The 26,956-nt window shown below is 24.7% G+C and overlaps 7 protein-coding genes across 13 annotated transcripts; 4 read left to right on the plus strand and 3 right to left on the minus strand.

The window, feature by feature from the left end:
* The first annotated feature begins 494 nt into the window (after positions 1–494).
* Positions 495–10,384, plus strand: LOC108000943 (phosphatidylinositol 4-kinase alpha). Its single transcript, XM_017061657.3, has 22 exons — positions 495–655; positions 1,346–1,739; positions 1,821–2,335; positions 2,426–2,741; positions 3,343–3,567; positions 3,640–3,826; positions 3,929–4,139; positions 4,242–4,496; positions 4,582–4,934; positions 5,043–5,463; positions 5,533–5,640; positions 5,712–5,918; positions 5,985–6,261; positions 6,340–6,832; positions 6,915–7,050; positions 7,152–7,484; positions 7,556–7,843; positions 7,923–8,150; positions 8,239–8,585; positions 8,659–8,935; positions 9,114–9,520; positions 9,822–10,384. Exons 1-22 carry the CDS (start codon positions 566–568, stop codon positions 10,045–10,047), a joined length of 6,294 nt encoding a protein of 2,097 aa, XP_016917146.1. The 5' UTR covers positions 495–565; the 3' UTR covers positions 10,048–10,384.
* Positions 10,385–10,405: 21 nt separating this feature from the next.
* LOC108000942 (NADH dehydrogenase [ubiquinone] 1 alpha subcomplex subunit 7) lies at positions 10,406–11,529 on the minus strand. Its single transcript, XM_017061656.3, has 3 exons — positions 11,227–11,529; positions 10,684–10,862; positions 10,406–10,566 (listed from the first exon to the last, which is right to left on the minus strand). Exons 1-3 carry the CDS (start codon positions 11,290–11,292, stop codon positions 10,515–10,517), a joined length of 297 nt encoding a protein of 98 aa, XP_016917145.1. The 5' UTR covers positions 11,293–11,529; the 3' UTR covers positions 10,406–10,514.
* Positions 11,530–12,197: 668 nt separating this feature from the next.
* Positions 12,198–13,535, plus strand: LOC108000927 (superoxide dismutase [Cu-Zn]). Its single transcript, XM_017061630.3, has 4 exons — positions 12,198–12,535; positions 12,621–12,717; positions 12,975–13,162; positions 13,271–13,535. Exons 1-4 carry the CDS (start codon positions 12,473–12,475, stop codon positions 13,379–13,381), a joined length of 459 nt encoding a protein of 152 aa, XP_016917119.1. The 5' UTR covers positions 12,198–12,472; the 3' UTR covers positions 13,382–13,535.
* A 583-nt stretch (positions 13,536–14,118) lies between these two features.
* LOC108000929 (signal peptidase complex catalytic subunit SEC11A) lies at positions 14,119–16,304 on the plus strand. The gene is made up of 4 exons (XM_017061632.2): positions 14,119–14,291; positions 14,391–14,500; positions 14,904–15,053; positions 15,154–16,304. Exons 1-4 carry the CDS (start codon positions 14,244–14,246, stop codon positions 15,386–15,388), a joined length of 543 nt encoding a protein of 180 aa, XP_016917121.1. The 5' UTR covers positions 14,119–14,243; the 3' UTR covers positions 15,389–16,304.
* A 336-nt stretch (positions 16,305–16,640) lies between these two features.
* LOC108000928 (probable cytochrome P450 304a1) lies at positions 16,641–19,160 on the minus strand. Its single transcript, XM_017061631.3, has 7 exons — positions 19,002–19,160; positions 18,488–18,739; positions 18,230–18,402; positions 17,885–18,154; positions 17,523–17,809; positions 17,191–17,447; positions 16,641–17,109 (listed from the first exon to the last, which is right to left on the minus strand). The coding sequence occupies exons 1-7, from the start codon at positions 19,096–19,098 to the stop codon at positions 16,907–16,909; spliced, it is 1,539 nt and encodes a 512-aa protein (XP_016917120.1). The 5' UTR covers positions 19,099–19,160; the 3' UTR covers positions 16,641–16,906.
* A 1,021-nt stretch (positions 19,161–20,181) lies between these two features.
* Positions 20,182–22,487, minus strand: LOC108000946 (TELO2-interacting protein 2). The gene is made up of 6 exons (XM_017061665.3): positions 22,349–22,487; positions 21,458–22,203; positions 21,253–21,381; positions 21,019–21,180; positions 20,744–20,950; positions 20,182–20,669 (listed from the first exon to the last, which is right to left on the minus strand). The coding sequence occupies exons 2-6, from the start codon at positions 21,992–21,994 to the stop codon at positions 20,400–20,402; spliced, it is 1,305 nt and encodes a 434-aa protein (XP_016917154.1). The 5' UTR covers positions 21,995–22,203; positions 22,349–22,487; the 3' UTR covers positions 20,182–20,399.
* Positions 22,401–25,628, plus strand: LOC108000944 (abl interactor 2). 7 transcript variants are annotated; one of them, XM_017061663.2, is made up of 5 exons: positions 22,401–22,481; positions 23,210–23,875; positions 24,043–24,375; positions 24,452–24,709; positions 24,783–25,628. In XM_017061663.2, exons 2-5 carry the CDS (start codon positions 23,260–23,262, stop codon positions 24,944–24,946), a joined length of 1,371 nt encoding a protein of 456 aa, XP_016917152.1. In that variant the 5' UTR covers positions 22,401–22,481; positions 23,210–23,259; the 3' UTR covers positions 24,947–25,628. The 7 variants fall into 7 exon arrangements, with proteins under 7 accessions (XP_016917152.1, XP_061933774.1, XP_061933775.1 ...); XM_062077790.1 differs by lacking the exon at positions 22,401–22,481 and adding an exon at positions 22,563–22,704 and having other exon boundaries at positions 23,130–23,875; XM_062077791.1 differs by lacking the exon at positions 22,401–22,481 and adding an exon at positions 22,564–22,704 and having other exon boundaries at positions 23,188–23,875.
* The last annotated feature ends 1,328 nt before the right edge of the window (positions 25,629–26,956 follow it).

Consider the following 26,956-nt stretch of genomic DNA (forward strand, 5'->3'; position numbering starts at 1 on the left):
TTTCGTAAAAATTTTTAAACTTTAAATTTTTAATTAAAATTAAAAATTAATCTGTTCATTCATACATCAGCAATATTAACAGTATAAATTCAAACTGTGACTTCAAGAAATAAAATCGATATATTAACTTTTAAATTACTATCGATTTCTATCGATCATCAAATAAATCAAATAATATATTCATTAAATGTAAAAATATATAATATAAATAAATTTAATATATATTGTTAATTACATAATCACTAAATTTAATATTTTAAATTTTTATGTTTTTCAAATTTCAAATTTTTATTCTATTTATAATTTGTTCCCATTTAATTAAATATATTTTACATAGTTATATGAAATAGATTTTGATCATTAAAATTCATTATTGATATTATAAATATATATATATATATATATAATATCTTATTATTCTTTTGAAATAAACTCAAATTTACGGAAATTTAAATGTCGAATTTGAATAATCGATAGATCGAATAACAGAAGGCGCCTTGTCAATGAGACAAGCAGACGATATTTATGAGAAATATAATCATACCGCAAGTAGACAGTGGGCAAAATGGTGGCAGACGAGAAATTGTTTTTTTCAAAAGCTGTCCAACATTTAGCTAGATGTTTAGCAGCAATTAAACCTACATCATCAGAAAAGGTACGTTAATTACTGATCTTGTATTGTGAATTAAAATGATATTTACATATCAAAAAAAATTTGACATTTTATTAGGATTAGGTTAATTTCAAAAATATGTCAGCTAATATTCTAATATGACATCTCATGATGTAATTCAGACAATCAATTCATTGTAATTAATTATTGACGTTATTATGTTTCTAAATAAATGAGTTGTAATATATGTTACAGACATAATTCACTTTAAACAATTGTTTTATAAATACAACTTTGTAAATAAAAAATTGCAAAATATTTTTTGATTAATTATTTTCTAATTTATTATTTTTAATTAAATAATTAATTAAACATAAAACATTTTTTAATCAAATAATATCTTGTTTTATATTATAATTTTATGTAACTCATATGCATTTGATTTTAAATAAAGTAATGATTTTTAATATTTATATAATGTTAATGTTTATTATATTTTTTCAAATTAAAAGAAACATATAAATATTGAATTATTGAATTATTAAATAAAATTATTAATATTTAATTATTATTTATTAAAATTAGTTTAAATTATGTTGACAATTAATAAATATCATTAATATCAATAAGAAAAAAATTTGCTATACTATCTATAACTCTTTCTTAAATATATTTGATTTAAATAATTATATTAATAATGTTAAGAATTAAAGAAATTTTTTTTTAATATAGATCACACAATTATTCAAATTATGCCCACAAGAATCTACTCAAGGTATATATAGATTAGATCAAAGAGGTCAAGATGCAACTATTGCATTGGGAATATATTTTTTGGAATCTGGTCTACAACATCGGGATAAAATATTACCTTATCTTTTACGATTATTACGTGGTCTTCCAAAAGCTGTATGGTTGGATGAGGTCAAATGTTCACCTAGTGAACGTATTCCTGTTGCTGAACGTTTTAGTTTTTGTTTAAATACATTACTAAGTGATGTTGCAGCTAGATGTGAACCAGTACGTGAAGAAATCATTTCTACTCAAGTAGAAATACTTGCAGTTTTAACAAATCTCATTAGAGGATACAAAGATCAAAATGGCAATAGAGGGATGCAAGCAAAATGTAGATATTTTCTTTTTTTTCGTTAATTATATTTTATTATGGTAATATTTTTATATATATATATATATATTTTTTTTTTAGTGTCATTGTGTAAATGTCTAGTTCCAGTATTAATCGGTTTAGCTCGATCTATGGGTCGCTTTGCATATACTGATCCACCTCTTTTATGTCGTATTTTCCCGAGACCGGAACCACCTCTCTTAAAACCAAATGCAGAAACACGTTTAATATCGGATAGAAAACAACATAGTTTTTCAAACTTTCGACCAATTATTCCTCGGTCGTTAAGTGGTAATTTGAATCCTCATCCGACTGTGGATACTGCACCAAGTTTATTGATCGGGGATCACGAATATCCTTGTGCTAAACGACCATCATTACAATCTTATTCATCAGTACCCTATGATCCACCCACATATTTTTTTAGTCGATATGGATCAAGTTTCAATCAGTTTCCTCAAATGAGATGCAATGAAAGCCCTGAGAGAAGAGCTGGTATGCAATTTAATGTAGTACATTTACAAAGTGTATTGGCTTTAGCAAAGAAATTGCTTACTAAAGAAATTTTAACATTTCTCGATGAAGAAACTCAGCAAGTTAGTTATATTATTTTATAATAAAATTATACAATGTTACATTATTAATTTTATTTAATATAAATTTCACTTGATTAAATTTTTATTTAGGTTTACAATTCTGGACAGGTGCAAATATTTCCTTATCGTACATTTAGTGAGACAATGAATTTAGTAATGGTTGCTCTTTTACGAGAATTGTTACAAAATCAACGCGATTTGCCTACTCCATTTACAAGGGATGTACAAGAGTTCGTAAAAGGTCTATTTTTATCTGGTCAAACAGAATTGCAATCGCGTCAACATGATGCAAGTGAACGCGAAGATATGGATACTAATTTCCGAACTGTAAATAGATTTAAAGTAAATGTTATGGCTAATTCTGCGTGTGTTGATCTTCTTGTTTGGGCAATTGGTGATGAAACTGGTAAGTAATAAATCAACATTTTAATATAGCCTGGGAAACCATATATGTTTAATATTCTTATTATGTTTTAATAAAATTATTTAAATATAAATCTTCTTGCATTGGTAGGATTATATGTAGATCATTACATTATTTTTCCAGTGAGAGACCAGTATGATTTGTCCGCGCTATTCGCAGATATCAGTTCAATGCTGATTGGCGAGGGTATTCGAATTTAGCTTATATTGCATTTCGATTGATTATCCCACATCTCTGATAACCTTTAATAATTTTTAACTAACGAATACAATTCCTACTTTGATATTACATTAACGCCGTTAATTTAATTGTTATTCCACTAAACATAATTCTCTTAGCTAATTTTAACTGTTTGTTCAAATTATTAATGCGAAAATAAGCGACAAATTCATACATAAGACAACAATATATACATACTTATATATTTCTATGCACTGCTGTTTTAAATTATTGAAAGAGTAATTTTTATACAGTGCTCTTCATTTTCTGGGAAAAATTTTTAGAATTAACAAAAATTATCTGGCCTACGAATAGTACGATTACATTTGCAAATATTATTTATGGAATTATATATTATTTACAGGTGCAGATAGTTTATGCGGACGTTTAGTTGAAAAGATTAATTCTAATCATGGACCAAAACTGGTGCTGGCACATATGCCTTTATTAATGGTATGCCTTGAAGGATTAGGAAAATTAGCGCAAAAATTTCCTAATATTGCAAGTACATCTATATATTATCTTCGAGATTTTCTTGTTGTTCCATCGCCTATATTACTTAAATTACATCGTCAACAAAGTGAAAGAGGTATAAAATCTTTAAATAAATATATTATATCGTAATGCTGTATTACATATGAAAAATTATTTTTTTTTTAAGGGAAAGATATACAAGATTCAAAACAAACTACTTCGTCGATACAAACAGCTTTTGAGAAATTACGAGATGCAGCTATTGGTAATCTTTGTATTGCTCTAGAAGCTGCTCATTCTGTAAATCCGGATTGTGTACCAGCATTAGTTGCTAGTGTTTCGAATAGATTATTTGCTGCTGACATATGCGACGGGTACTATAAATATTTTTCCATTTATACATTTTATTCATTTTTCCCTTTCTTTCTTTTTTATTTTAGTTACGATATCTCAATTATTTATTTCAATACTTTTAGTGAATCCGATGACAGGTCGAATAGCGAATTAATTTCGAAAAATATAGTAATCATGTTGGGGCACGTCGCTGTTGCGTTGAAAGATACCCCAAAAACTATGCGTACAATATTCCCGTTTTTTCAACAATTATTTTGTCGTACTCCGAGTGATCTTGATTTTCTGATCGTGGATCAGTTAGGATGTATGATTATTGCGAAATGCGAATCAAAGGTTCATTTCAAGATTAATTAATAATTATCAAATAAATTAATAAAATCTTTCATGTATAAATTACTATATTATGTAAAATATAGAAATATATATTTTTTTCAGATTTATGAAGGCATAATGCAAATGTTTTCTATGTCATTGGGTTCAAGTACGGCAACTTATGCTTCTAATGATGATCGAAAGCAATATTGTCACGTAGCTAAAGCAGTCACAAATGCTCTTGCAAATATAGCAGCAAATCTTCAAGGTGAAACAGAATTAAATGATTTATTACTTCATTTGCTCGAACTTTTTGTTCAATTGGGATTAGAAGGTAAACGTGCCAGTGATAAAGCATCAAATAATGTTACTATGACGGTAATTATAAATGACTTAATTAATAATTATATGGCAATTTACAAAATTTTATCATAATTCTTATATTTTACATAATATATATCAGAAAACAGCAAGTAGTGCGGGAAATTTAGGTGTGCTCATTCCTGTAATTGCTATATTAGTACGGCGACTTCCACCGATTAGACATCCACAAAAAAGACTTTTAAAGCTTTTTAAAGACTTTTGGCTTTATTGTGTCGTAATGGGTTTTGCTGGCGATCAAGCACCACGATTGTGGCCTGCAGAATGGTACGAAGGTGTTAAAGAAATTGCTGTAAAATCGCCTTATCTTATTTCGCAAACTAGTGCACGACTTGAAATGAGAGAATTACAATATACTTCAGCTGTACGCAATGATAGCGTTTCTTTGAATGAATTACAAGAATTAAGAAGTCAAATATTAAAATTAAGTACTCGGTAAATATTTTTTATTCAAAAATATTCTTATTTTTATTGCAAATTTGTTCTAAAGGATTATTGTATCTAAAAAATTAGCATATATTATAAACATTTTTTTTTTTACAGAACAAACGATATATCACAATATGTGACAAAATTACAATTTGCACAATGTACATATTTATTATCGGTCTATTGGTTAGAGACACTGAGAGTAGCAAATAGTTCTGAACCTAGTTTACAACCAATAATGGAATATTTATGTGATACAGATTTACAAAAAGATAAAAGCGGTATGTGGCAATGTATTTGTTGTGTTGCTGATTCTGTCTTTGTGAAATTCAAAGATGTTATGCAACGTAAACCAAAAGATGAACGACGTGAAAAGGAACTCGAAAATCATGCTCAATTTCTCTTGGTATATTTTAATCATGTACATAAACAAATTAGACGGATAGCGGATAAATATCTTAGTGCATTGGTGGATGCATTTCCGCATCTTTTATGGAATTGTAAAGTCCTTTGGAGCATGTTAGATATATTACAAGTATGAATTTTTTTTTATTCTATATTTATGCTATTATGTTCAATTAAATTATTATTTGTATGCACATAGATTTTATCGTTTTCATTGCAAATTGATCCAAATGAAGAAACACCAATTTTACGAATACCTAGTACACCATATAGTATTGAACTTATGGATACACTTGAAGCTAGAGAGGTAATTATTAGATATATTAATTATACAAATTATATTAATTATAAATACTAAAATTAAATTATATTATATAGATAATTGTAAAAGATTTTACTGCAAGGTGTAAAGGCATAGTACAAGAAGCTATGAAATGGGCGCCTCAAGCTACTAGATCACATTTACAGGAATATGTAAATCAAATTCCATCTTCTGGATTAAAACATCATTCTGGTTTATGTTTATCCACGGATTCAGTTCTTGAATTTGTAGATCTTGCTATTCCAACTTCGGCCTTACCAAATGTAAAATGATATTTTTAATATTTTAAAATATCTTATTTTAAAAATAATAAAATATATTCCTTATAGACCAATTCATTAGATAAGCGACCAAAAGGTCCAAAAGGAGCCAGTTCGTGGCTTTTGTCAATGATGTCAACACGATCACGATATGCTGGAGAAATAGCGGGAATGTTATCATTGGCGCAAACCGAATCATCTACTTCTGAAATATCATTCGAAGAAATTAGGAACAAAGTTGTAGATTTGTTAATTGATGCTGTATGGATGGCTTGTCGTGCACGAAATGATGTTACGCATCGTAGCGCTCTTTGGCGTGCTACTGCATTATTAATATCTATGCCTGGTAATTTGCAATAATAATTTTTTGAAAATTGCTATTCTTATTTCTTATATAATTTGCAATATTACAATTTCTATTCAGGAACACATAGACGTTTGTTACATACAGTAGCTTCTTCGCAGATTGAATTGTTCACTCCTGCAGCTATGACTACAGCAGTTGAATGTTGGCAATGGATACTCACTGTACGGCCAGATTTAAAATTACGTTTCTTACAAGAAATGTTTGTTGCATGGCAATATACTGTTGACAAAAGAATGGGTTTGTTTGCACCAGATGAAGAAGAAGTTAATCCTCTGGCAATATACGAAGGTTGCAAGTTAGGTCCAAATCCTCCCCAAGTCAAACCTCACGATATTTGGGTTACATTTATCGTAGAATTAATTGAAACTGCTAAATATTGCTGTCAGGAGACAGTTGACATGATTGTGATATTATTACATCGGTCACTGCCCATGACTGTTGGTGCTTCTGGTGAGGAACCTGGAATGAGCCGCCATGTCGCCGCAATTGGAGTACGCTTTAAATTGCTTTCTTGTGGATTACTTCTTCTTCAAGGAGATATTTTATCAAGGTATTGTATTTTATATCATGCAAAATTCAATATCACTAAATATTAACTTATTGAATAATCAAATAATTAATTTTATTTATAGAACATTAAGCAAAAATGTGTTACGAGAACGTGTATATTGTAACTGTTTAGATTATTTTTGTCGAGATCGTCAAGTACCAACACAAGAATTAGAGCAATTACACGAAGATTTAGTTACGCTTATACGATTTTGGCAAGTCAGTAAGATATTTTCAATTTAGAAAAATATTAATCATATAATATATAATATAATAATATTAATTATTTATTTAATAATATTTATTTTATCATATTTTAGGTAATGCATAGTGATAAAAAATATTTAGTAATGACTGGTAATGAAAGTGAATTTGAAATTTTAACACCTCAGTCATATTCAACTGGTGGTTTTGGACCTAGCGAAACAATTAGTTCATTAAGTACAGCTTTAGGTACTACTAATAGTGAATTTTCAAAAACACCGACGAGTGTATGGATTAATACAGTTCCAATGTCAACTAGTAGTAATACATTAGGTAAACGTAGTAATCGTAGCAAACGTGTTATGAATGCTAATGTTTTTGTAAAGGATTATATAAAAAAAAGAAATTTGATTCTTGAACTGCTGGCAGTTGAAATAGAAATGTTATTAGTAAGTTTTAATTTTACACTTTATATACTTTTCTTAATTTTTTCAATATTATTTAATATTTTAAATTATAGGTTTGGAGAAATCCTAGTGGAAGACAAGAACTTGCACTTCCTGGTGAATCAAGTATTGCAGAATGGCGCGCTAAGGGTATGAATGATCGATGGCGTGAATATACGCGACTTGCATGGGAAATTAGTCCTGTACTTGCTATATTTTTACCAGTTCGATTAAAAAATTCAGAAATTATTATTAAAGAAGTATGTGGTCTTGTTCGTCTTAAACCTGTACCAGTTATGCATGTTCCAGAAGCTTTACAATATCTTGTTACAACTGATACATTACTTAATGATGTACCTGAAGTAAGATATTTTTTAAAGATTATTTTCAAAAATCTTTTATTAACCATATATTCTAATTTACTATTTCAATATGTTTTAGTTGGTATATATGCTAACATGGGAAAGAGTATCACCTATTCAAGCTTTAGCATATTTTTCTCGTCAATTTCCTCATCATCCAATATCTGCACAATATGCAGTAGAGGTGCTAAGTAGCTATCCAGCAGATGCTGTACTTTTCTATATACCGCAACTTGTACAAGCTGTACGCCATGATACTATGGGTTATGTAATAGAATTTATAAAAAAAATCGCTAAACGTTCACAAGTGAATATTATATATATATTATTTATATTTTACATCATTAAGTTGTTTTTGAATTAAAATTTATTGTTATGCTTAATTTTTAATACAGGTAGTAGCACATCAATTAATTTGGAACATGTATACAAATATGTATTTAGATGAAGATAAACAAATTAAAGATCCTATTCTATATGATATATTAGATTCACTTGTAAAAAGTATTTTAGGATCATTATCTGGCCCAGCAAAACAATTTTATGAAAGAGAATTCGACTTTTTCGAAAAGATTACAAATATTTCAGGTGAAATAAGACCATATCCTAAAGGTCCAGAACGTAAAGCAGCATGTTTAAAAGCTTTATCAAAAATCAAAGTACAACCAAGTTGTTATTTACCATCTAATCCTGAAGCGATGGTAATTGATATTGATTATCAAAGTGGAACTCCTATGCAAAGGTAAATACATTGAAGTATTTTCTTTATATTTTGCATTAATCATTATTATTTTATATATTTTTATCATTTACAGTGCTGCAAAAGCACCATTTTTAGCGCGGTTTAAAGTACGAAAATATGGAATTAACGAATTAGAAAATATTGCATTAGCAGTATCAGCTAATGGTAAAATGGATGTTAAAAGAGAATCAGAAAAAGAGACATGGCAAGCTGCTATTTTTAAAGTTGGAGATGATGTTAGACAAGATATGTTAGCTTTACAAGTAATCAGTATTTTCAAAAATATATTTCAAAAAGTTGGATTAAATTTATTTTTGTTCCCATATAGAGTAGTAGCTACAGCACCCGGGGTAAGTTACTTTACTTCATTTTTTAATTATAAGGAATAATTTTAATCTAAATTTTTTATGATCATTATTATATTATAAATATAATATTAATATAATATAATATATATAATATAATATATTAATTAATTATTAATATAATATAATATATATATATATTAATATAAAGAATATGTTTCAGTGTGGTGTCATAGAATGTGTACCTAATGCAACTTCACGTGATCAACTTGGTCGCACTACTGATATTGATATGCATCAATATTTCATTACACGTTATGGAGATGAAACAACGAAAGAATTCCAAAACGTACGTCGAAATTTTGTAAAATCGATGGCTGCCTACAGCGTTATTACGTATCTTTTACAAATAAAAGATCGCCACAATGGTAATATTATGTTGGATACTGAAGGCCATATTATACATATCGATTTTGGATTTATGTTTGAAAGTTCTCCTGGAGGTAATTTAGGCTTTGAACCTGATATTAAACTAACTGATGAAATGGTGCTTGTAATGGGAGGTAAAATGGAAGCTGCACCTTTCCGTTGGTTTATGGAATTATGTGTACAGGCTTTCCTTGCCGTAAGGTAAATGAAAATAAATTCAGAAAAATTTGGAATTACAAGATTTGTTAGACTTTTAAATTTTAAACATATTATATTCAATTAATCTATAAAAAAAGATTCAATATATAAAAATAAATGAATAAGTCTAATTAAATAATTCAATTAGATTTATTTTTTTCCAAATAATTCCAAAAAAATTTGGAATTACAAGATTTGTTAGACTCTTAAATTTTAAACATATTATATTCAATTAGATTTATTTTTTCCAAATAATTAATTTTCGAATTAGTTATAAATTCTAATTAAATCATAATTTTTACAGACCTTATCAAGAAGCTATTATTTCTTTAGTTTCTTTAATGCTCGATACTGGATTGCCATGTTTCCGTGGACAAACAATAAAACTTTTACGCGGTAGATTTGTGCCGACAGCAACTGATCGCGAAGCAGCGGCCTATATGCTCAACGTAATACGTAACAGCTACCTCAATTTCCGTACGAAAACTTATGATATGATACAGTATTATCAGAATCAAATTCCTTATTAAATTATTACTTCTAAGTGATTTTCATTGACAATTGTTAAGAAATTCATTATTTCTGCAAAAATTGTTGAATGAATATTATGTACTATATTGTTAGATACAGCAATGTTACATGTGCTGTTTGTACAAACTTCTTAGTATCAATGTTATTCTTAGACTTATATAAATTTTATGAAAACATTGTGCTCTGTATGTATGTAAGAATAATGTATTATAAAGTGGAAAAATTATTTTATGTCTGCTACAAAGCAGAAAATGTGTATACATAAAAAACATTCCTTTGTTTATTATTTATGTACTGTTGTCAGTTAAATATTAAATGGGAAAATAATTCAATAAATCTCTAATTTAATTATAAAAATTTTAACACTATTATATATAACTTTTATTTAATATTATCTAAATTAATATTATCTATTATACTACAATTTGAATACAATTAAAATTTATATCATTGCACTCATTTTATTTTATTTTGGTTTTGATAATGCATCTAGTTTTATTTTAGTTGTATCAATTTTCCTGAAATTATGCATAATATACTTAAATTAAATAGCATTATATAAGAAATTCAATTTAAAATATTATATTTTACTTTTTAGTCTTTTATGTATAATGTAAAAAAAAGAATATAATCACCCTGTTTCTAAATGACCTTCTGTATATATTTCAATTGGTGGTTGTACAAGACGTCTAGCATCACGACTATAGTAATATACTTTTGAGCTTTTATGATATGGTCCTCCAGGTACATGTGGAGCTGGTTGTGTACGTGCAGCAATACCATCTGCATGTCTTAAACTTGATACATGTGTTCTCTGTAATGTATATTATATTTTACATAAATTCATTTCTTATATTTTATTTATATTTATTTCTCTATTACATTTTATATGATAATATTCATAAATATGTCATAATTTATTTTATTTTAAATTTTTAAATAAATTAGTGTATATATAATAATATTTAATATTCTATTAATAATACTAATAATAACTAAGATATGATCTTAAAAAATAAAAATTCTTTTTATGAAAAATTATTAAATATATTAAATAGAATTACTATATAAGAAATATATTTTCTATAAGCTTATAAAAAAAAATAACAAATTATATAATATTTAAAAAAAAATATAAAAACAATATAAAATTAACATTAAATCTAAATTTTGCTTACACCTCGACCAAAATCTCGAAGCCACTGTATGAATGGAGTTTGACTGCGATGTTCTATACCAGGCATTTTTATTATATCCGAGTTAAATTTTATTATCCGAGTTTAATTTAAAATAAATAAATTATTTCTAATGAAATCACTATCCATAAAATATATAATACTAAACTTATCAATTTCGATATATTTCGAGTACAAAATTATCGATAATCGTTATTTTCAATTATCGAATATTACGACAAGAATATTTTAAATTATTTTACATATCTTATGTATTTTTTATACATAAAAATTAAGAAAAATAAATTATTCTGTATAAAAAAAATATTAATATAATATAATAATTATAAATCAATAAATAATTCAAAATTATATTCATATTATAAATTATAAATTTTTTTCAAATTAAATTATTGTTATCTATTTTATAATCTATTAAATTAATTCTATATTTAATTTTATATTTAATATTAATTATTATTTATTAATTAAAATTATATTATTTAAAAATAATATAAAAATAATTATATGAATATAAAAAATAATATATAAAATATTTTATTAATTCAATACTGAATTCATTTCAAATTAACATTTGAATTTAAATAAATTTTATAATTTTGTCAAAAACGTCAAAATATTTTTCTAAAAATATTCAAAAGATGGTGCTAATAGTCAATAGCCTATTATTATCTTTATTTATATTTATGTTTTATCTAAATCTTAGATTCTAAGACATTCTATAGATGATAATGATGATTTCGAATTTTTATTCTATCTCTGTCTTTTTCCTACTATGATATATTTATATTTTTTATTATTATTATTTTTTATATAAAAAATATATATATTTATATATAAAATTTGTATATATTTATATACAAAATTTTTTTTTATTTGTAATTTTATATTGAAATTGAGTTCAATTTTAACTATTTTTAATATTGCAATTTTATTCTGAATCAAATCGATAATGTTAAAAGTGATACTAAAATTATAGAAGAGATCCTAGTGTTCTCAAAGCATGGAACAAAAAATACATTGAACGTTAAAATCTATTTTATAGTTCATCTGTGCTTGTTAAACAGTAAGGTCATCATTTTATCGGCTGAAGTATTCATTACGATATATTAGCTTATTTGTGGTCGTGATTCAGCAAAACGATAAGTACATCTCATAACTATACGAGAATTCTTACAGTGCAATATTTTACAAGCACTTGTTCCGTGAAGTCGAGAAATTTTCAAAAATGACTAAAGCAGTGTGCGTTCTTCAGGGTGAAGTCAAAGGAACTATTTTTTTCGAACAACCGGTAAATGATTTTTTTTATTAATATTCAGCATAATATTCTATCATAATATTTTATATTTATTTTTTATAATATAATTCTTGAATAGGAGAGTACTAATTCTGTGAAGGTCACGGGTCAAGTAACCGGTTTAAAAAAAGGATTGCATGGTTTTCATGTTCATGAATTCGGCGATAATACCAATGGTATATATATCCAATAAAATATTATTATTTAATTTTTTAATTGTTGTTAAAAATTATAAAAAAAGTCTTGAGACTTGAAATGTAATTTCAAAAATAATATGTAAGGTAATAATAATAATAACAACATATATATATATATATAGCAATAATAAGTACATATAAATACATATAAAATTATTATTCTGGATCAAATCGATGTATGTATATATATATATTTTTTATATACATATAATATTATATATATATCTTTTTAACAGGTTGTACAAGTGCTGGTGCACATTTCAACCCATTAGGAAAGGATCATGGTGGACCTGATTCAGATATACGTCATGTTGGAGATTTGGGAAATATTGAAGCAGATGCAAGTGGTATTGCTAATGTTAATATAACAGATAAAACTATTCAACTTCAAGGACCACATAGTGTTATTGGCAGAACACTTGTAGTAAGTATTACATAATATTTTTTTTAATTACTATAATTAATTATATTATATATAAACAACATAAATACAATTAAATACAATTTGATTTTATTTTTATTTTGATAATAGGTTCATGCTGATCCAGATGATCTTGGTAAAGGTGGTGTTGAATTATCAAAAACTACAGGAAATGCTGGTGCTCGTCTTGCTTGTGGTGTTATTGGAATTACAAAAGTCTAAATATATTCTTCTGATATAAAATTATTATTATTATTAGGAATTATAAAATGTTATAATTATCTCAATTTAAATATGAGTACATCATTCCTAATTTCTTGTAATTTAAATCTTTTAGATATGTAATCTGCTTTCAATAAATAAATATTCTAATATATTTATGTATAAATATATATTTCACAAATAAAATAAATTTTTTTGTATGTAAATTTGTCCTCATGCTATTATAATTATATATAAGTTTTGTTGTATTTTATTTTATTTATATTATATATATTATTTCCAATGAATAATATTTTATAATAAAAAATAAAATGAAAATAAAATAAAATAAAAAATAAAATATATATATATATGAGATATTAATTGTTTAAAATACAAAAAATATTCTCACTCATAAAAATTTCTTTTTTCTTGAAATTTTTAGTATTATTTTTTCCTAAATTCAATATTCTTTTCTGCAAGTCTACAATCAATACAAGTTTACAATGGATTAATGGTAAATTAATCAATTATTAATTAAATTAATAAATTAGTTTTTGCTTTATCAGCGAAAGATTTTTCCACTAATTTTCTTATATCTAGAAGCGAAACGTATTATCAAATTATTTAAGAGAATATATATATGCAAAGAAAATACATAAATAATTTGAATTTCGTTTACAATTCTCTTAAAGCTGAGTTCACGTGATAGCGTAAAGTAAGTGAATTGCATTTGATTCCACTTGTTCCGGCATTCCTTGTTCATTGTTTATGTGACGTGGTGATACGTTGACTGGTTGTTGCCGGTTGTGTTCAAGTGGAGTAGAATTGAAATTGTTTTGTTTACTTGGTTATTGTAATTTTTATAAAAACAGTTGTAACCATGTTGCAATCTATATTCGATGATGTGCGGCGAATGAATAAACGGCAGGTAAAAGAATTTTCTTATTTAAATTATCATAGATTCTTAGAATACATATGGTTATTTGAAAGAAATGATCTTTATAATTATTTATGAATCTTTTCGCAGTTCCTGTATCAAATGTTAAGTTTTGGTATGATCGTTTCATCCGCCTTGATGATTTGGAAAGGCTTAATGGTTGTAACAGGTGCTGAAAGTCCAATCGTTGTGGTTCTCAGGTATTTGAATACTTAACCTAATAGCTGTATTTGATGCACCTTTCGCGCGAATAAATTCGTTTTTAAAATATAAAATTATTGATTTTATATAAAATATTATTATTATTTTTTTATATTATATATTACTATATATTAGATATGATTTCAATCGATTCTCTAATATATTAAAATTATTCATATATATTTTAAATTATTTAAAAATTATAAATACAATAATTATTTTTTATAAAAATCAAATTATACAAAATATTTAAAAATATTTCATAAAATTATATATATAATTAATTATATATATTATAAATTATATATTAATTATATTTTTATATTTAATTTTATTCCTTTAACTTATATATAGATTTAGCTTAATGTTTTAGTATTTTGAAACATAATTTTAATATTATAGTGGTAGTATGGAACCAGCATTTCATAGGGGGGATTTATTATTTTTAACCAATTATCAAGATGAGCCAGTCAGAGTAGGAGAGATCCTTGTTTTTAAAGTTGAGGGTAGATATATTCCAATTGTACACAGAGTAATTAAGATACACGAAAAGTAAGTATTTTTTAAATTTTAATAAAATAAAATGAAAATAAAAATTATAAATCTAAATTATAATAAATAAAATATTGAAAATATAATTAATATATTTTAGGGGTGACCAAAATAATACTGTTAAATTTTTAACAAAGGGTGATAATAATTCTGTTGATGATAGAGGTTTATATGTAACTGGTCAATTATGGTTGACACATAAAGATGTTGTTGGTAGAGCAAGAGGTTTTTTACCATATGTAGGAATGATTACAATATATATGAATGAATATCCCAAATTCAAATATGCAATATTAATATGTTTGGGATTATATGTTATGGTACACAGAGAATAAAGATATTTCATATAGGAAATTATATGAAATAGACTATCTGAACATCTACAAAAAAAAGTGCATTGTAAAATTAAATCTTAATTGATAATTCAAATATACATATGGAGCTATGTACAATGTGATTTTATGTCTTGTTGATTTCATACCAATTGAAGAATCTTTTGTATGCAAGAGGTTAATATAATAGTTTTGCAGAATTATATGTATATTTACAATAGTAATAAAAAAAAATTAAAATATATGTGTAAAGCAGCAGTACTTTTGTACTATATTAAAAAATATTCTGCCATTATTGGCAAAATTTAATGTACAAATGTTTTTATTTTCAAGTAATACTCTTCTTTCAAGTAATATATATTTTTTTTAAATTTATTAACATATTTATTTAATTGTAAAAATTTTCATTGGTAATGCAATATATTATACATATAAATTCAACATTCATAATTTTACATTCATAATTGCATTTATACAGTACTTTCTAATTATAAAATAAGAGTTGTTATAATGCATATGTAACATGTAGAAAATATAATTGATTTTTATTTATTTTCAATACCAAAAGATTATAAAATCAATAAGTATTCTGTATAAAAAATAAAGAAAAAAGGATAAAAAATTTGGGAAGATAAACATTAAAATGTAATTTAGTAAATTTTTCATTTTTACAATATGTAAAATTAAGCATATCTTCCCTAGTTTCTCTAGAATTGCAATATTTGTATATAAAATCTTTCTTTTATGGATACTGAATATTTTAAAAAATATTGAAAATTTTTTAAATCATTAAAGTATAACCAATATTTGTTTGTAGACAAATCTTCTAAAAACCTTTGTATATTAATTATATTTATTCGATGTAATTTTTGTCTCTAATTGTCACAAATTATGAAATAAATTTATAGTATACAAATTACATGTGATGTTTTATTTTTAATCCCAATATTATTTATTTTATTTTATTTATTTAATATTTAATTTATTTTATAAATAAAAATTACATTTTTTTCTTAATATTGAGATTAATTATATTAAAAATGCGATATCTTTAAAAAAATTCGATAATAAAAAAATATATATGGAAAGATCAATAAATATTTATCAAATAATTATTTAAAATAAATGTATTTTTTAATATATATCAGCTAAAAATCAGTTACATACCAATATCATTACCATTCAATATCTTAAATAAACTTTGACATTTGATCGCTAAAATTATAAATGATTAATAATGATTGATAATGATACATAATATCATAAATCTCAATTTATTACATAATTACATTATTACATAATAAATATATATTTGTTATATATTAGCTTAGTATTAATATATCAAAAAGAGAAATAATAAAAATATATATAATAATAATATATATATATATAAAATGCAAACCAAGATATTAAATATTATTATTTATAAATTATTTTTCCACTATGATTTATATTATTATAATTATATTATATTATTATATAATTATGATACGAACCCATCATTTTTGTTTGATACCGATGTTATGAAATGTCCTTTCTTAAAATATTTCGTTGTTTTACTCGAATCCATGTTTTTTTAGGAGTAACGATTAAACCTGATTGTTTATCATCAAGTCCTGTCGGTTCACCTTCCACAAACGAGAAATTAAAATTCTGCATTAATACAGCTAATACTTCAAACATATTATATCTTGAATAAGTTTCACCTGCACAAACCCTATGCCCTAATGTATAAAGAAAAAAATTTTATCAATAATATCGTTAATAACATTATTAAAATTCATCTAGAATTATCAATTACATACCAAATCCAAATGAAAAAGTGAAATCTTTACGCAATTCGTTATTTTCATTAAGAAATCTTTCAGGTCTAAAATTTTCGGGATCACCCCATAAATCAGGATCAGTATTTAGCGCTGCTAAATTCGTGATAACCAATGTATCTTTAGGAATATCGTAATCACAGAGGGTAGTTTTTTTTAATGTTTTATGAAATACGCTAAATGGTGTTAATGTTTCGTATCTAAGTGATTCGCGTATTGTTGCTTCAGTATATGGTAAACTAAAAGATTTTTAATCTTACAATGAATTCTTTTTTTCTTTGATATTATTATTATTAATAGAACTTATGTCATACTTCTTTCTATCACTCCATGTAACGAGTCTTCCAGTTCCAACTATTCTGTCTATTTCTTTTTGTATATTGTTCATTACTCTTGGATGATGCATTACAAGCTTGATTGCATGTACAAGAGCACTTGGTAATGTAGATGTAGCTGGGAACATGAAATCGACAAGAGTCATAATAAGTTGTTTCTCAGAGAAAGTAGATGTTATATGATTCTTTTCTTTTAAAATTTTTAAATATCGATCAATCAAACCCCTATCGCAATAATCTGAGTTTTTTCTGTCATCTATATACTCCTATAATAATGGAATTTTAACAATTATTTAATATATGAAAGTAAAATAAATTAAAAATAAATAAATTATAAATACCTTAATGAAATCGATCATTTGATGAGTTGCTTTTATTGCATTTCTATATCCAAATATGTTTCCGAAATATTTCAAGAACCAAAATTGAAAAAGTGCTCCACCACTAGTATCAAGTGCTTTTTGAAACATCATAGAAGATTCACAAAAATATATTAATTTATGATATTTTGAACGATCAAATTTTTCACCGAACATTACATTCAATATAACGTTTGTAACATATGGATATAGGATATCCGGAAAATATGCATATCCATTTTTTAAAAATTTCTTTTTTAAAAATGAAGTTATTAAAATCATTGAATAATTATTTTATAATTTTGAAATAATTTTTATTAAAAATACCTTTTCTTCATCGTTAATGGGACCTTCTTTTAACATATCAACTAAAATTGCTATTTCTTCCATCACATTAGTCTCAAATATTTCGTGTCTTCTTCCAAATCCAAAATCCCTCATATGTCGGAGAGCAAATCTTCTTTGTTCCTGCCATAATGCACCTTCAGTAAAAAAGATACCTGGAATTTTTAATTGAAAATATGAAATGCATTAATTTTCGTATTCTTATTTGATATGTATCTAATTTTTTTCATGAGAAAATACCTAACGATTTTCCAAATGCTCTTTCCAGAACAATATCTACGTTGATCGCTCTTCCGTCAAATTCTTGTTTTGTTAATACTTCTTTAATACTTTTATAATCGTTCGCGATGATAGTTTTATAACTACCAAAATAGCATGTAACAATTTTAGATTGTAATTTATTTACATAATATATGACACCATTAGAAGGGTATTCATAATCATGCCATAATAAATGCCAATAAGATCCTATTATTGGCAATCGCGGAAGGCCTATTATATTAATAAAATATTTAAATTAAAAAAAATAAATAAATAAAAAGATAAAAATGAAATTAGCTCAAGCTTTCAGAATTTTTTAATTATGAAATTATTAATAAGTTATGAATTAAATCAAAATTATCTTATATATAATATAATATATATATATAATATATACATATAATATATATATATAATATAATATAATATATAATATAATACATAATATAATATAATATATAATATATATCTTATATATAATATAAAAACTTACATGGTGGTGTATTAGATGATTCATGAATGACAGAGTTATAAATTTTATATATTATTAATAAAAGAAATATTATAATTAAAAAAGATATCATTTTCATTACAATATGAAGCGCATAAATATGATTATTAATAACTATTTTAAAGTTTTAGAGATTATTATATATCATAAATAAAAAAAAATTTAAATCTTATCATTATATAAACATGCATATTTATCCCTGTTATCTCTATTTTTTATTGCGAATTGTTTATTGTAACAATTTCTTGAAACAATTTATTGAAACACTTTAATATTTAATTATTTTTTTTTTAGATTTACAAATAGGATACAGTTAAATATGCAAATACAATAACTTTCAATAAAAATTTGACTTCGATAATTAAGAAAATTTTAACAAACAAATAATATGTAAACTATTTTTAGAAATTTATTAAATTAGTTTATTTTATTTAAACATAAAAAAAATATACTATTTATAATTGTAATTATGGAAATATTCTAAATAATTCTGAAGAATAAATTCTACTGAAAAATAAAAGAAAGCATAAGAAATTAGTAAATATAACAATTTTTCAATTAATTAAAACATTTATATATGTTTAATTATTCTCTTTTGAAAAAACTGTTTATGTTAAAAACACATAATATTTAAAAAATTTATATTAAAAAATTATGTTTATAATAAATTAAGACTCTATAAAATTCTTTTGTATTTAAATATAAAACTCTCATTTATTGTAATTTTTATTGTAATTAATTAGAATAGTAGAAAATTAAATGAACTTTGAATTATATAATTATATTATCCATTATCTCTGATATTTTTTTATAATTTCATAAATTTTTTTATTATTTGTGATTGAAGTAAGAAAATAATAAATAAAAATATATATAAAATTAGTAAATATATGCAATTTTAATTAAATCATTCTTTATATATTAATAATCTTTTAATGGAAGTGATATATTTGATGTTTTATGTACATTATATTATATTTTATATTTAACATTATATCAATATCAGAATATTGAATATTATCATAAGTTTATTTAATAATTAATTTTGGCATATTAATAATCAAATATTATTTTATTTCTTTATTTATCTAATTTAATAATTTTCTTTTAATTTTTCACAAAATTTTTTATTAGATATAGACTAAATTAAGACTAACAAAAATATGTTTCTAACAAAAATTTCTATTTTACAATACAAAGTATTATACATTTATATTTCTTAAATCACAACATAAAATATCTAAGTACAATTTATTATATTTTATCATACTATTCTACGAAACTATAAAAAATAATATTTTCTTTTCTTAAATAATATAGCCCATGATTTATTTTATATTTAATTCTAAAAAAAATTTTATGTATTTATATATAGTTTATTCACTGAAAATACTTAATATCACCTAAACATACTACTTGTAGACTATTTTTAATAACTGAACGCATTCGATCATCATTCATAACTGCACAACCTACATTTGGAGATAATTTATATAATAAACAAATACAGTCCTCTAAATTCTGCATTATTTCTTTATCAAATACTGGAGTTTTTGTTAAATCAAAATGCAGTTTCAAAAAGGCAGTGTACAATGGTACACAATGAGCTGCCACTCGAAGATGAAACATCAAAAGAAAAGTTTTTGCAGTCTGAAAAATTATATTCAATTTATATTATAAAAATAATAAAAAAATAATAAATTATAAAATATAATAATGTTTACTTCTAATGTTGCTTTTAATGTTTTTAAATCTGTATGATGTTCACAATATTCAGAAAGTATTCTTGTTAATCTTTCACACCACTTGGCACAACCAATATTAGTCAAGAGTTGAGGTAAACTCAGCATATATACACGTCTCAATTCTATATTTTGTTCAAATTCCATATTATCTAATAGAACAGCTAAAATATCATCTCGCTTTGTCCACTATAATAATATATAACATTAAAAAATTTATGCTTAAATTAATACTTATATCAATTTTATAAACTTACTTCAAATACATTTAATGTATTGTTCCAATGTTCAATAGTGGCTAATAAACTTGTTAAACATACATATACCAAAATTACATATTTGGATTCTCTTTGATGCGATAAGCATTCCAAAGCATGAAAAATTACTTCTGCATATCCAGTATCAATCAATCCTTTTTTCTGAATATTGAAATTTAAAAATATTAATATATATCGTTGAATAATTTAAATTTATATAATACAGAATCTTACCAAATGAGAATGTTGAATAATTTGATGTAAACATTCAAGACCTATTACAACATTTTCTGGCACATAATCATCAACAATAATTAAAGCTGTTGGAAGCACATCACTAATATGATTATATAAACCTGGTTTCTATTAGAAAAAAATATTAACTTTAATATATCATAACATTATATTTATATAATCTTAATAAGTTTAATTTACAAACCTCAATTTGATGTAAAATCCATTTATAACATGCTACGGATGCTGGATAAAGTTTCCAAGTATCTTTCAATAACTTAGGCCTTATTGTTAATAATAATACTGTAAAATTATCTTGCTCCATTAAAAATTCTGAGATACTTTGATATTTATATAATTCTAAGATCTCGTTGATCAATTCTTTAGAAATAGATACAGATTCTTCAGTATTCCAAACATTTTTTTCATGATGTTCCCCAATGAGTAATAATAAATTGATAGTAAAAGTCTTTATAACTGTTGCATTTAAATTTATTTGCAAATGTCCAGCATTATGATTATAAATGATATGCTGAAGCATAGATCTGATATTTTGCAAATTTTTGTCTATAATTTGTTTATAGTCTTTGAAATCTTTTTCTTCGCATGGTCGATTAGCACCGATAGTTTTTTCAGGAACATAACTCTTTTGGACAATATTACTGCATCCTATCCATAAGTTTTCCTCAGAAAATTCACTTGAGATTTTTAGAGCTTCTAATTCTTCCAAAAGATTATTCATTTTAAAAATATTTGTCGAAGAGTTTGATAAAAGATAACAATTTTCTTACGCATCAACTTTTTCGTAACGATTTATTAGTTTCGTATGTGCATATAGAAAATATCATTTTCCGAATCGTCACAATAATTAAGTAAGTATTTCAATTGAATTTGATACCTTTAATTTATGAAATAGTCGTCGACTTTTTTACGAACTTGCTTTCGAACGATCTGAACATTCAACACAAAGCAATATACTATTTGTTATCGAGTATCGAGTCTAACATATAATATTTTGACAAAAATCTTTAATTATATATCATAATATTAATATTAAATATATTAATTACAAGGAATATTTCTTCTACTGGCTTACCTTTGTAAATTTACAATGTAATTACTATATTTTGTAATATCGTTCGATATCTCGAAAAAGTGATCGATACGAATCTTATGAAATCTCGATGTACCTGTCATCTTTAGTTTCTTCTAACAATCTGTCATTAAGAGTTAGTTTTCTTTTTTGTATAATCTTTCTTTTTCTTAATATAATTTTTGTATAAGTGTAGTTTATCGTATTTATATTTTAAAATAAAGAACACTTTTGTTGAATTACGTGAAAATTTTAATAAACACTGTCCAATAGTATTTCAGTGCATTATTCGCTTATACTGAGCATCGTATCACGTAACATAAATCGTTATTTATTTTAATCTGTTTCGAAAATTTTTGGTAATTATGAATTAAAGAAGGTGTAATAGCTGGTAGTTACGACATGGCTGAGTACCGTTAGTTCATTTTCTATTTTGTTTAAATCATTTCTCGTATCAATATTTTCATTTTTCATGATTAGTTTTAAAATTTGTTTCTCCTCCATTTTGCTTCTTATATGTGGGACACCGCCCTTCAATCAGTTATTATTTAATAATTTCTCATTTCTTTATCTTAAAAGAACGTAACTTAAATTTCAGTAATTTTAAATATTATTTTTTATATTTACAAAAAATTTTTTATGAATTTCTTATATTCAATTACATAACCTTATTTTTTAAAGTTGAAACAAATTTTTGTAGTTCATAATTTCATATTTTATTTCGTAAATTTAGTCAATGTAATAATATTTATAAAATCATTTTTAAAGTATAATGGTTTTTCAGTGTACTCCAGAATGTCATCTACATTAAAATATAAAATAAAATTTATAAATTTTTAAAGATATTACTCTGATTCTCTTAAGGATCCGGTTCTTATTGTGTATCATCAGGAGTAGGAAGTGATTCTGAAGTGATGGCAGAATTAGCAGCATTTCTTGGTCAAGAAATTCCTGAGGGAAGAAGTAATCTAGCTGATAATCATATAAATCTTGAACGAGTCGCTGATTATTGCGAAGCAAATTATTTTCAAGCAGAAAACAAAAGAATAGCTTTAGAAGAAACCAAAAATTTTACCACTCAGTCATTGGCTAGTGTAGCCTATCAAATAAATACCCTTGCTTATAATTTTTTACAATTATTGGATTTACAAACATCTCAACTTGCTGAAATGGAAAGCCAAATGAATCATATTGCTCAAACAGTTATGATACATAAAGAAAAAGTAGCTAGAAGAGAAATTGGAGTTTTAACAGCCAATAAAATTACAGTACGTCAATATAAAATTATTGCACCAGCAAATCCTGAGAAACCAATTAAATATGTAAGGAAAAGTATAGATTATACAATTTTGGATGATATTGGACACGGAGTACGTAGTAGTGGTACTCCAAGAAGTAAACAACGTGGAGGAAGTCAAGGCAGTGTTCAAAGTTTAGGTGCAGCTTCTACTGGTTCTGGATTAGGTGCTACTATAGTAGGACCAGCTCCTACTACTAAACCACCTACTCCTCCTCAGACAGTAAGAACTGGTAAATAAAAAAATGTAATATATGCTTATGTTTTAAAATAATTTTCCAGTTATTTAATATATGAATTTTTTGTTTTTTCTTTAGGAATATTGAACAAAATACAATATATCCTTATGTTTTAAAATAATTTTCAGTTGTTTAATATATATATTTTGTTTTTTCTTTAGGAACATTGAGCAAAGGGTCACGAGAATACAGAACACCACCTGCAGTTGCTCCACCTCAAGTTCCTAGTCATTATGCTCCCAATTATCCACTGGGTCATCCAAGAAGAGAACGTGGTCCTGGTTATAGTACTTTACCTTTGCATGCTCATACTACATCTCATTCAACTCACAATACCAATCATAATGCACATACAACAAATACTGCATCTCAACATACTTCACCACCTCAAGTAGGAACAGTTCATCCATTGCAAAGTCATCCACAAACACCACCACCAGCACCACCTAGTGTAACAGCAGGATATGTTCAAGAACAACACAATAGTATGCCTCGTAAGTATTTTTTTTTTCGATTTACATTAATTTTTAAATAATAAAGGACAGAATAAAGATTGATTTTTGTTTTCAGCCCCACCTTCACCATTAGTCGGTATAACTGGTAATACATTAGATTTTACCAGTTATCATACATTGTCGGAAAGATTAAATCATCAAGTTAGTCGAAGTAGTGGCGCTAGTAGCCCACCATTACCACCGCCTCCACCACCGGAACAAGAAGAACATCCGCAATTTGGTAGACCTACACAATCTAGTGGTGCTATTATGCCTATTGTACCAGATGAGGAAGATTTGCCTGGTTGGGTTCCAAAAAATTATATTGAAAAAGGTACATCGTGATATATTTTTAAATATAGTAAATATAAATAATATTAAAATATAATAATATATTATCATTTTAGTTGTTGCAATTTATGATTATTATGCTGATAAGGAGGATGAATTAAGCTTCCAGGAAAGCTCTGTAATTTATGTATTGAAAAAGAATGACGATGGGTGGTGGGAAGGAGTCATGGATGGCATAACGGGTTTATTCCCCGGAAATTATGTAGAACCTTGTGTTTAATGCATTTTCTAATATTGATATATCAAACCAACTTAGATATATCAAAATCGTGAATAATGACTATTCACAGAAGACTGCAAATTTTAGAGACATATTTGATTTCTTAATTTTAATATATTATTTAATATTAATAATTGTAAACATATATGTACTAACATGTACTTGAATGATGTAAGAATGCAAAATGGTGCAACAAAATATGATATAGAATACGATATAGAGATAAAATACAGATTCTTCCAAAAAATCTCAAATATCATGCAAATTTTCTAAAAATCAAACTAGCCACACTTTATATCAATATAAGAAAATGTATTTTTTGGTAAATAGTGCTCTCTTTAATGAGTATTATCTTATCTCAATTTCGATAGATCATATTTATATATATAAGTGTGCATGAAAACATGTCATTATTATTCTGCTATATAATCAATTAGTTGTTAATTATATGTATATATCTTAGATGTAATCAATGCGATATTAATAATAAGCTAATCAATAATCAAAATATCAAACATCCTATTATAGTAACAAAAATCTTTACTCTTTATATCGAAAGTAATTTTCCATTATAAATTTGTTTCTTATAAATTGTTTAATGAATTTATTTTAATATTTTAATGATTAACATTGTATCCATCTCAGGATTTTATTTCTCATAAAATAAAGTGAACGAAAATAATTTTCTTTCTGTTTTTTTTTTAAATCAATACATTCATTAATTAATAAGTAATTAATTAATAAATAACGATTTCATTTAATCCGATAGTACTGCATATAAGTAATTTTTGCAGTCTGTACGATACTAAATAATATGTTAAAAGATAAGCATATATCTCAATTAATTAAGCAATTATGCTTTCATTATCTATTTTTCATTTTTTTAATATTTTAATTATTTTTTTATATGTGAGCTAAATGCTTACATAAAAATTTTATTTTCGCATGGATTACGTATTTGAAAATAGATAAAAAATCTTTAAATAAAAGATAATAAAATGTAAGAAGATTAGACAAATGAAAACAATTATAATGAAATTTTCGACTGACGTTCCTCGATAAATTACAGTTTATATTTATATTTATATATTTTTAAAAGTTCTTTCTGATTCTTCGTAATTTTATAAGTTACTTTTAATAAGTAATTTTTACTTTAGATCAATTATTTCACAATTTGTTTATTATTTATAAATAAAACACAAATTTATGACTTTCTATAAAATTAATTAACTTTCAATTTTATTATGTTATATTAATATTATTATTTATATAATAATTTATATTAAATTGAATAAAGTAAATTTATTAGAAATTTTCTAGAATTTTTCTATAATTATTATTTTCTTTGATCTTTTTTCATATTAAAATATCTAGAATTTACAATTATTTATCAAATATATATATATATATTTATTATATTATATAAATATATTATATATATATAGAATTTGTTTTGCGAATCAATGCTTGCTTAAATTATTTATTAAATGCTGGAAATATTTTTCTCTCATTATACATATAATGAATACATATAAACAATATAATTCCTCGCTCTTTTAAGTCAGAAATGATTCTTATGGGATTCAGTTTCGCGGAATTAAGTACGTGAATTCTTACAGGGCGAAAGATTCGTTTTTCAAGTATTTTGTAAAGAGAAAATAAGGAAGAAGAACCGTTTTACGAGAGCATGTTCTGTAGGTGAATTTTTCTATTTTCATTGCGTACGTAGGATGAAAACAGGGCACAGCTTTGAAAGTGGTGCACCAAGCTATCTCCGTATATCACGTCTAAAAGAGGTCGTGTGAAAATAAGACTGTGACTAAAAGGGAAAGAAACATTATTTTTTATTATTACTCATTTTTAAAATATACAGCGATCTAGACTCGCTCGATGTCGCGTTTCTTTCCGATTCCAAATTTCAATATAAAGAATCTTTTGAAAATATAAAATAAAAAATAATGTATAATTATAATTTCACTCAGATATATTGTTTTCTTTTTTTTTCTTGAA

The sequence above is a fragment of the Apis cerana genome, linkage group LG8, assembly GCF_029169275.1.
Source record: "Apis cerana isolate GH-2021 linkage group LG8, AcerK_1.0, whole genome shotgun sequence".
NCBI classification, from domain to species: domain Eukaryota; kingdom Metazoa; phylum Arthropoda; class Insecta; order Hymenoptera; family Apidae; genus Apis; species Apis cerana.

What these genes read in the sequence shown, in the direction of transcription:
- LOC108000942 (XM_017061656.3), bottom strand. Translation starts at nt 11,292, where the DNA reads ATGCCTGGTATAGAACATCGCAGTCAAACTCCATTCATACAGTGGCTT. An exon ending in TTCGAGATTTTGGTCGAGGT is followed by an intron (nt 10,863 to 11,226) that starts GTAAGCAAAATT and finishes TATACATTACAG; the next exon opens with AGAACACATGTATCAAGTTT. An exon ending in GAAGGTCATTTAGAAACAGG is followed by an intron (nt 10,567 to 10,683) that starts GTGATTATATTC and finishes GCATAATTTCAG; the next exon opens with GAAAATTGATACAACTAAAA.
- LOC108000929 (XM_017061632.2), top strand. Translation starts at nt 14,244, where the DNA reads ATGTTGCAATCTATATTCGATGATGTGCGGCGAATGAATAAACGGCAG. An exon ending in CCAATCGTTGTGGTTCTCAG is followed by an intron (nt 14,501 to 14,903) that starts GTATTTGAATAC and finishes TTAATATTATAG; the next exon opens with TGGTAGTATGGAACCAGCAT. An exon ending in GTAATTAAGATACACGAAAA is followed by an intron (nt 15,054 to 15,153) that starts GTAAGTATTTTT and finishes AATATATTTTAG; the next exon opens with GGGTGACCAAAATAATACTG.
- LOC108000927 (XM_017061630.3), top strand. Translation starts at nt 12,473, where the DNA reads ATGACTAAAGCAGTGTGCGTTCTTCAGGGTGAAGTCAAAGGAACTATT. An exon ending in ATTCGGCGATAATACCAATG is followed by an intron (nt 12,718 to 12,974) that starts GTATATATATCC and finishes TCTTTTTAACAG; the next exon opens with GTTGTACAAGTGCTGGTGCA. An exon ending in TTATTGGCAGAACACTTGTA is followed by an intron (nt 13,163 to 13,270) that starts GTAAGTATTACA and finishes TTTTGATAATAG; the next exon opens with GTTCATGCTGATCCAGATGA.
- LOC108000928 (XM_017061631.3), bottom strand. Translation starts at nt 19,098, where the DNA reads ATGAAAATGATATCTTTTTTAATTATAATATTTCTTTTATTAATAATA. An exon ending in AAATGATCGATTTCATTAAG is followed by an intron (nt 17,810 to 17,884) that starts GTATTTATAATT and finishes CCATTATTATAG; the next exon opens with GAGTATATAGATGACAGAAA. An exon ending in CACTTTTTCATTTGGATTTG is followed by an intron (nt 17,110 to 17,190) that starts GTATGTAATTGA and finishes TTTATACATTAG; the next exon opens with GGCATAGGGTTTGTGCAGGT.
- LOC108000943 (XM_017061657.3), top strand. Translation starts at nt 566, where the DNA reads ATGGTGGCAGACGAGAAATTGTTTTTTTCAAAAGCTGTCCAACATTTA. An exon ending in GCATGTTAGATATATTACAA is followed by an intron (nt 5,464 to 5,532) that starts GTATGAATTTTT and finishes GTATGCACATAG; the next exon opens with ATTTTATCGTTTTCATTGCA. An exon ending in TACTTAATGATGTACCTGAA is followed by an intron (nt 7,844 to 7,922) that starts GTAAGATATTTT and finishes AATATGTTTTAG; the next exon opens with TTGGTATATATGCTAACATG.
- LOC108000946 (XM_017061665.3), bottom strand. Translation starts at nt 21,994, where the DNA reads ATGAATAATCTTTTGGAAGAATTAGAAGCTCTAAAAATCTCAAGTGAA. An exon ending in GGATTTTACATCAAATTGAG is followed by an intron (nt 21,382 to 21,457) that starts GTTTGTAAATTA and finishes TTTTTCTAATAG; the next exon opens with AAACCAGGTTTATATAATCA. An exon ending in CATTAAAAGCAACATTAGAA is followed by an intron (nt 20,670 to 20,743) that starts GTAAACATTATT and finishes ATAATTTTTCAG; the next exon opens with ACTGCAAAAACTTTTCTTTT.
- LOC108000944 (XM_017061659.3), top strand. An exon ending in ACAACACAATAGTATGCCTC is followed by an intron (nt 24,376 to 24,451) that starts GTAAGTATTTTT and finishes TTTTGTTTTCAG; the next exon opens with CCCCACCTTCACCATTAGTC. An exon ending in AAAAAATTATATTGAAAAAG is followed by an intron (nt 24,710 to 24,782) that starts GTACATCGTGAT and finishes TTATCATTTTAG; the next exon opens with TTGTTGCAATTTATGATTAT.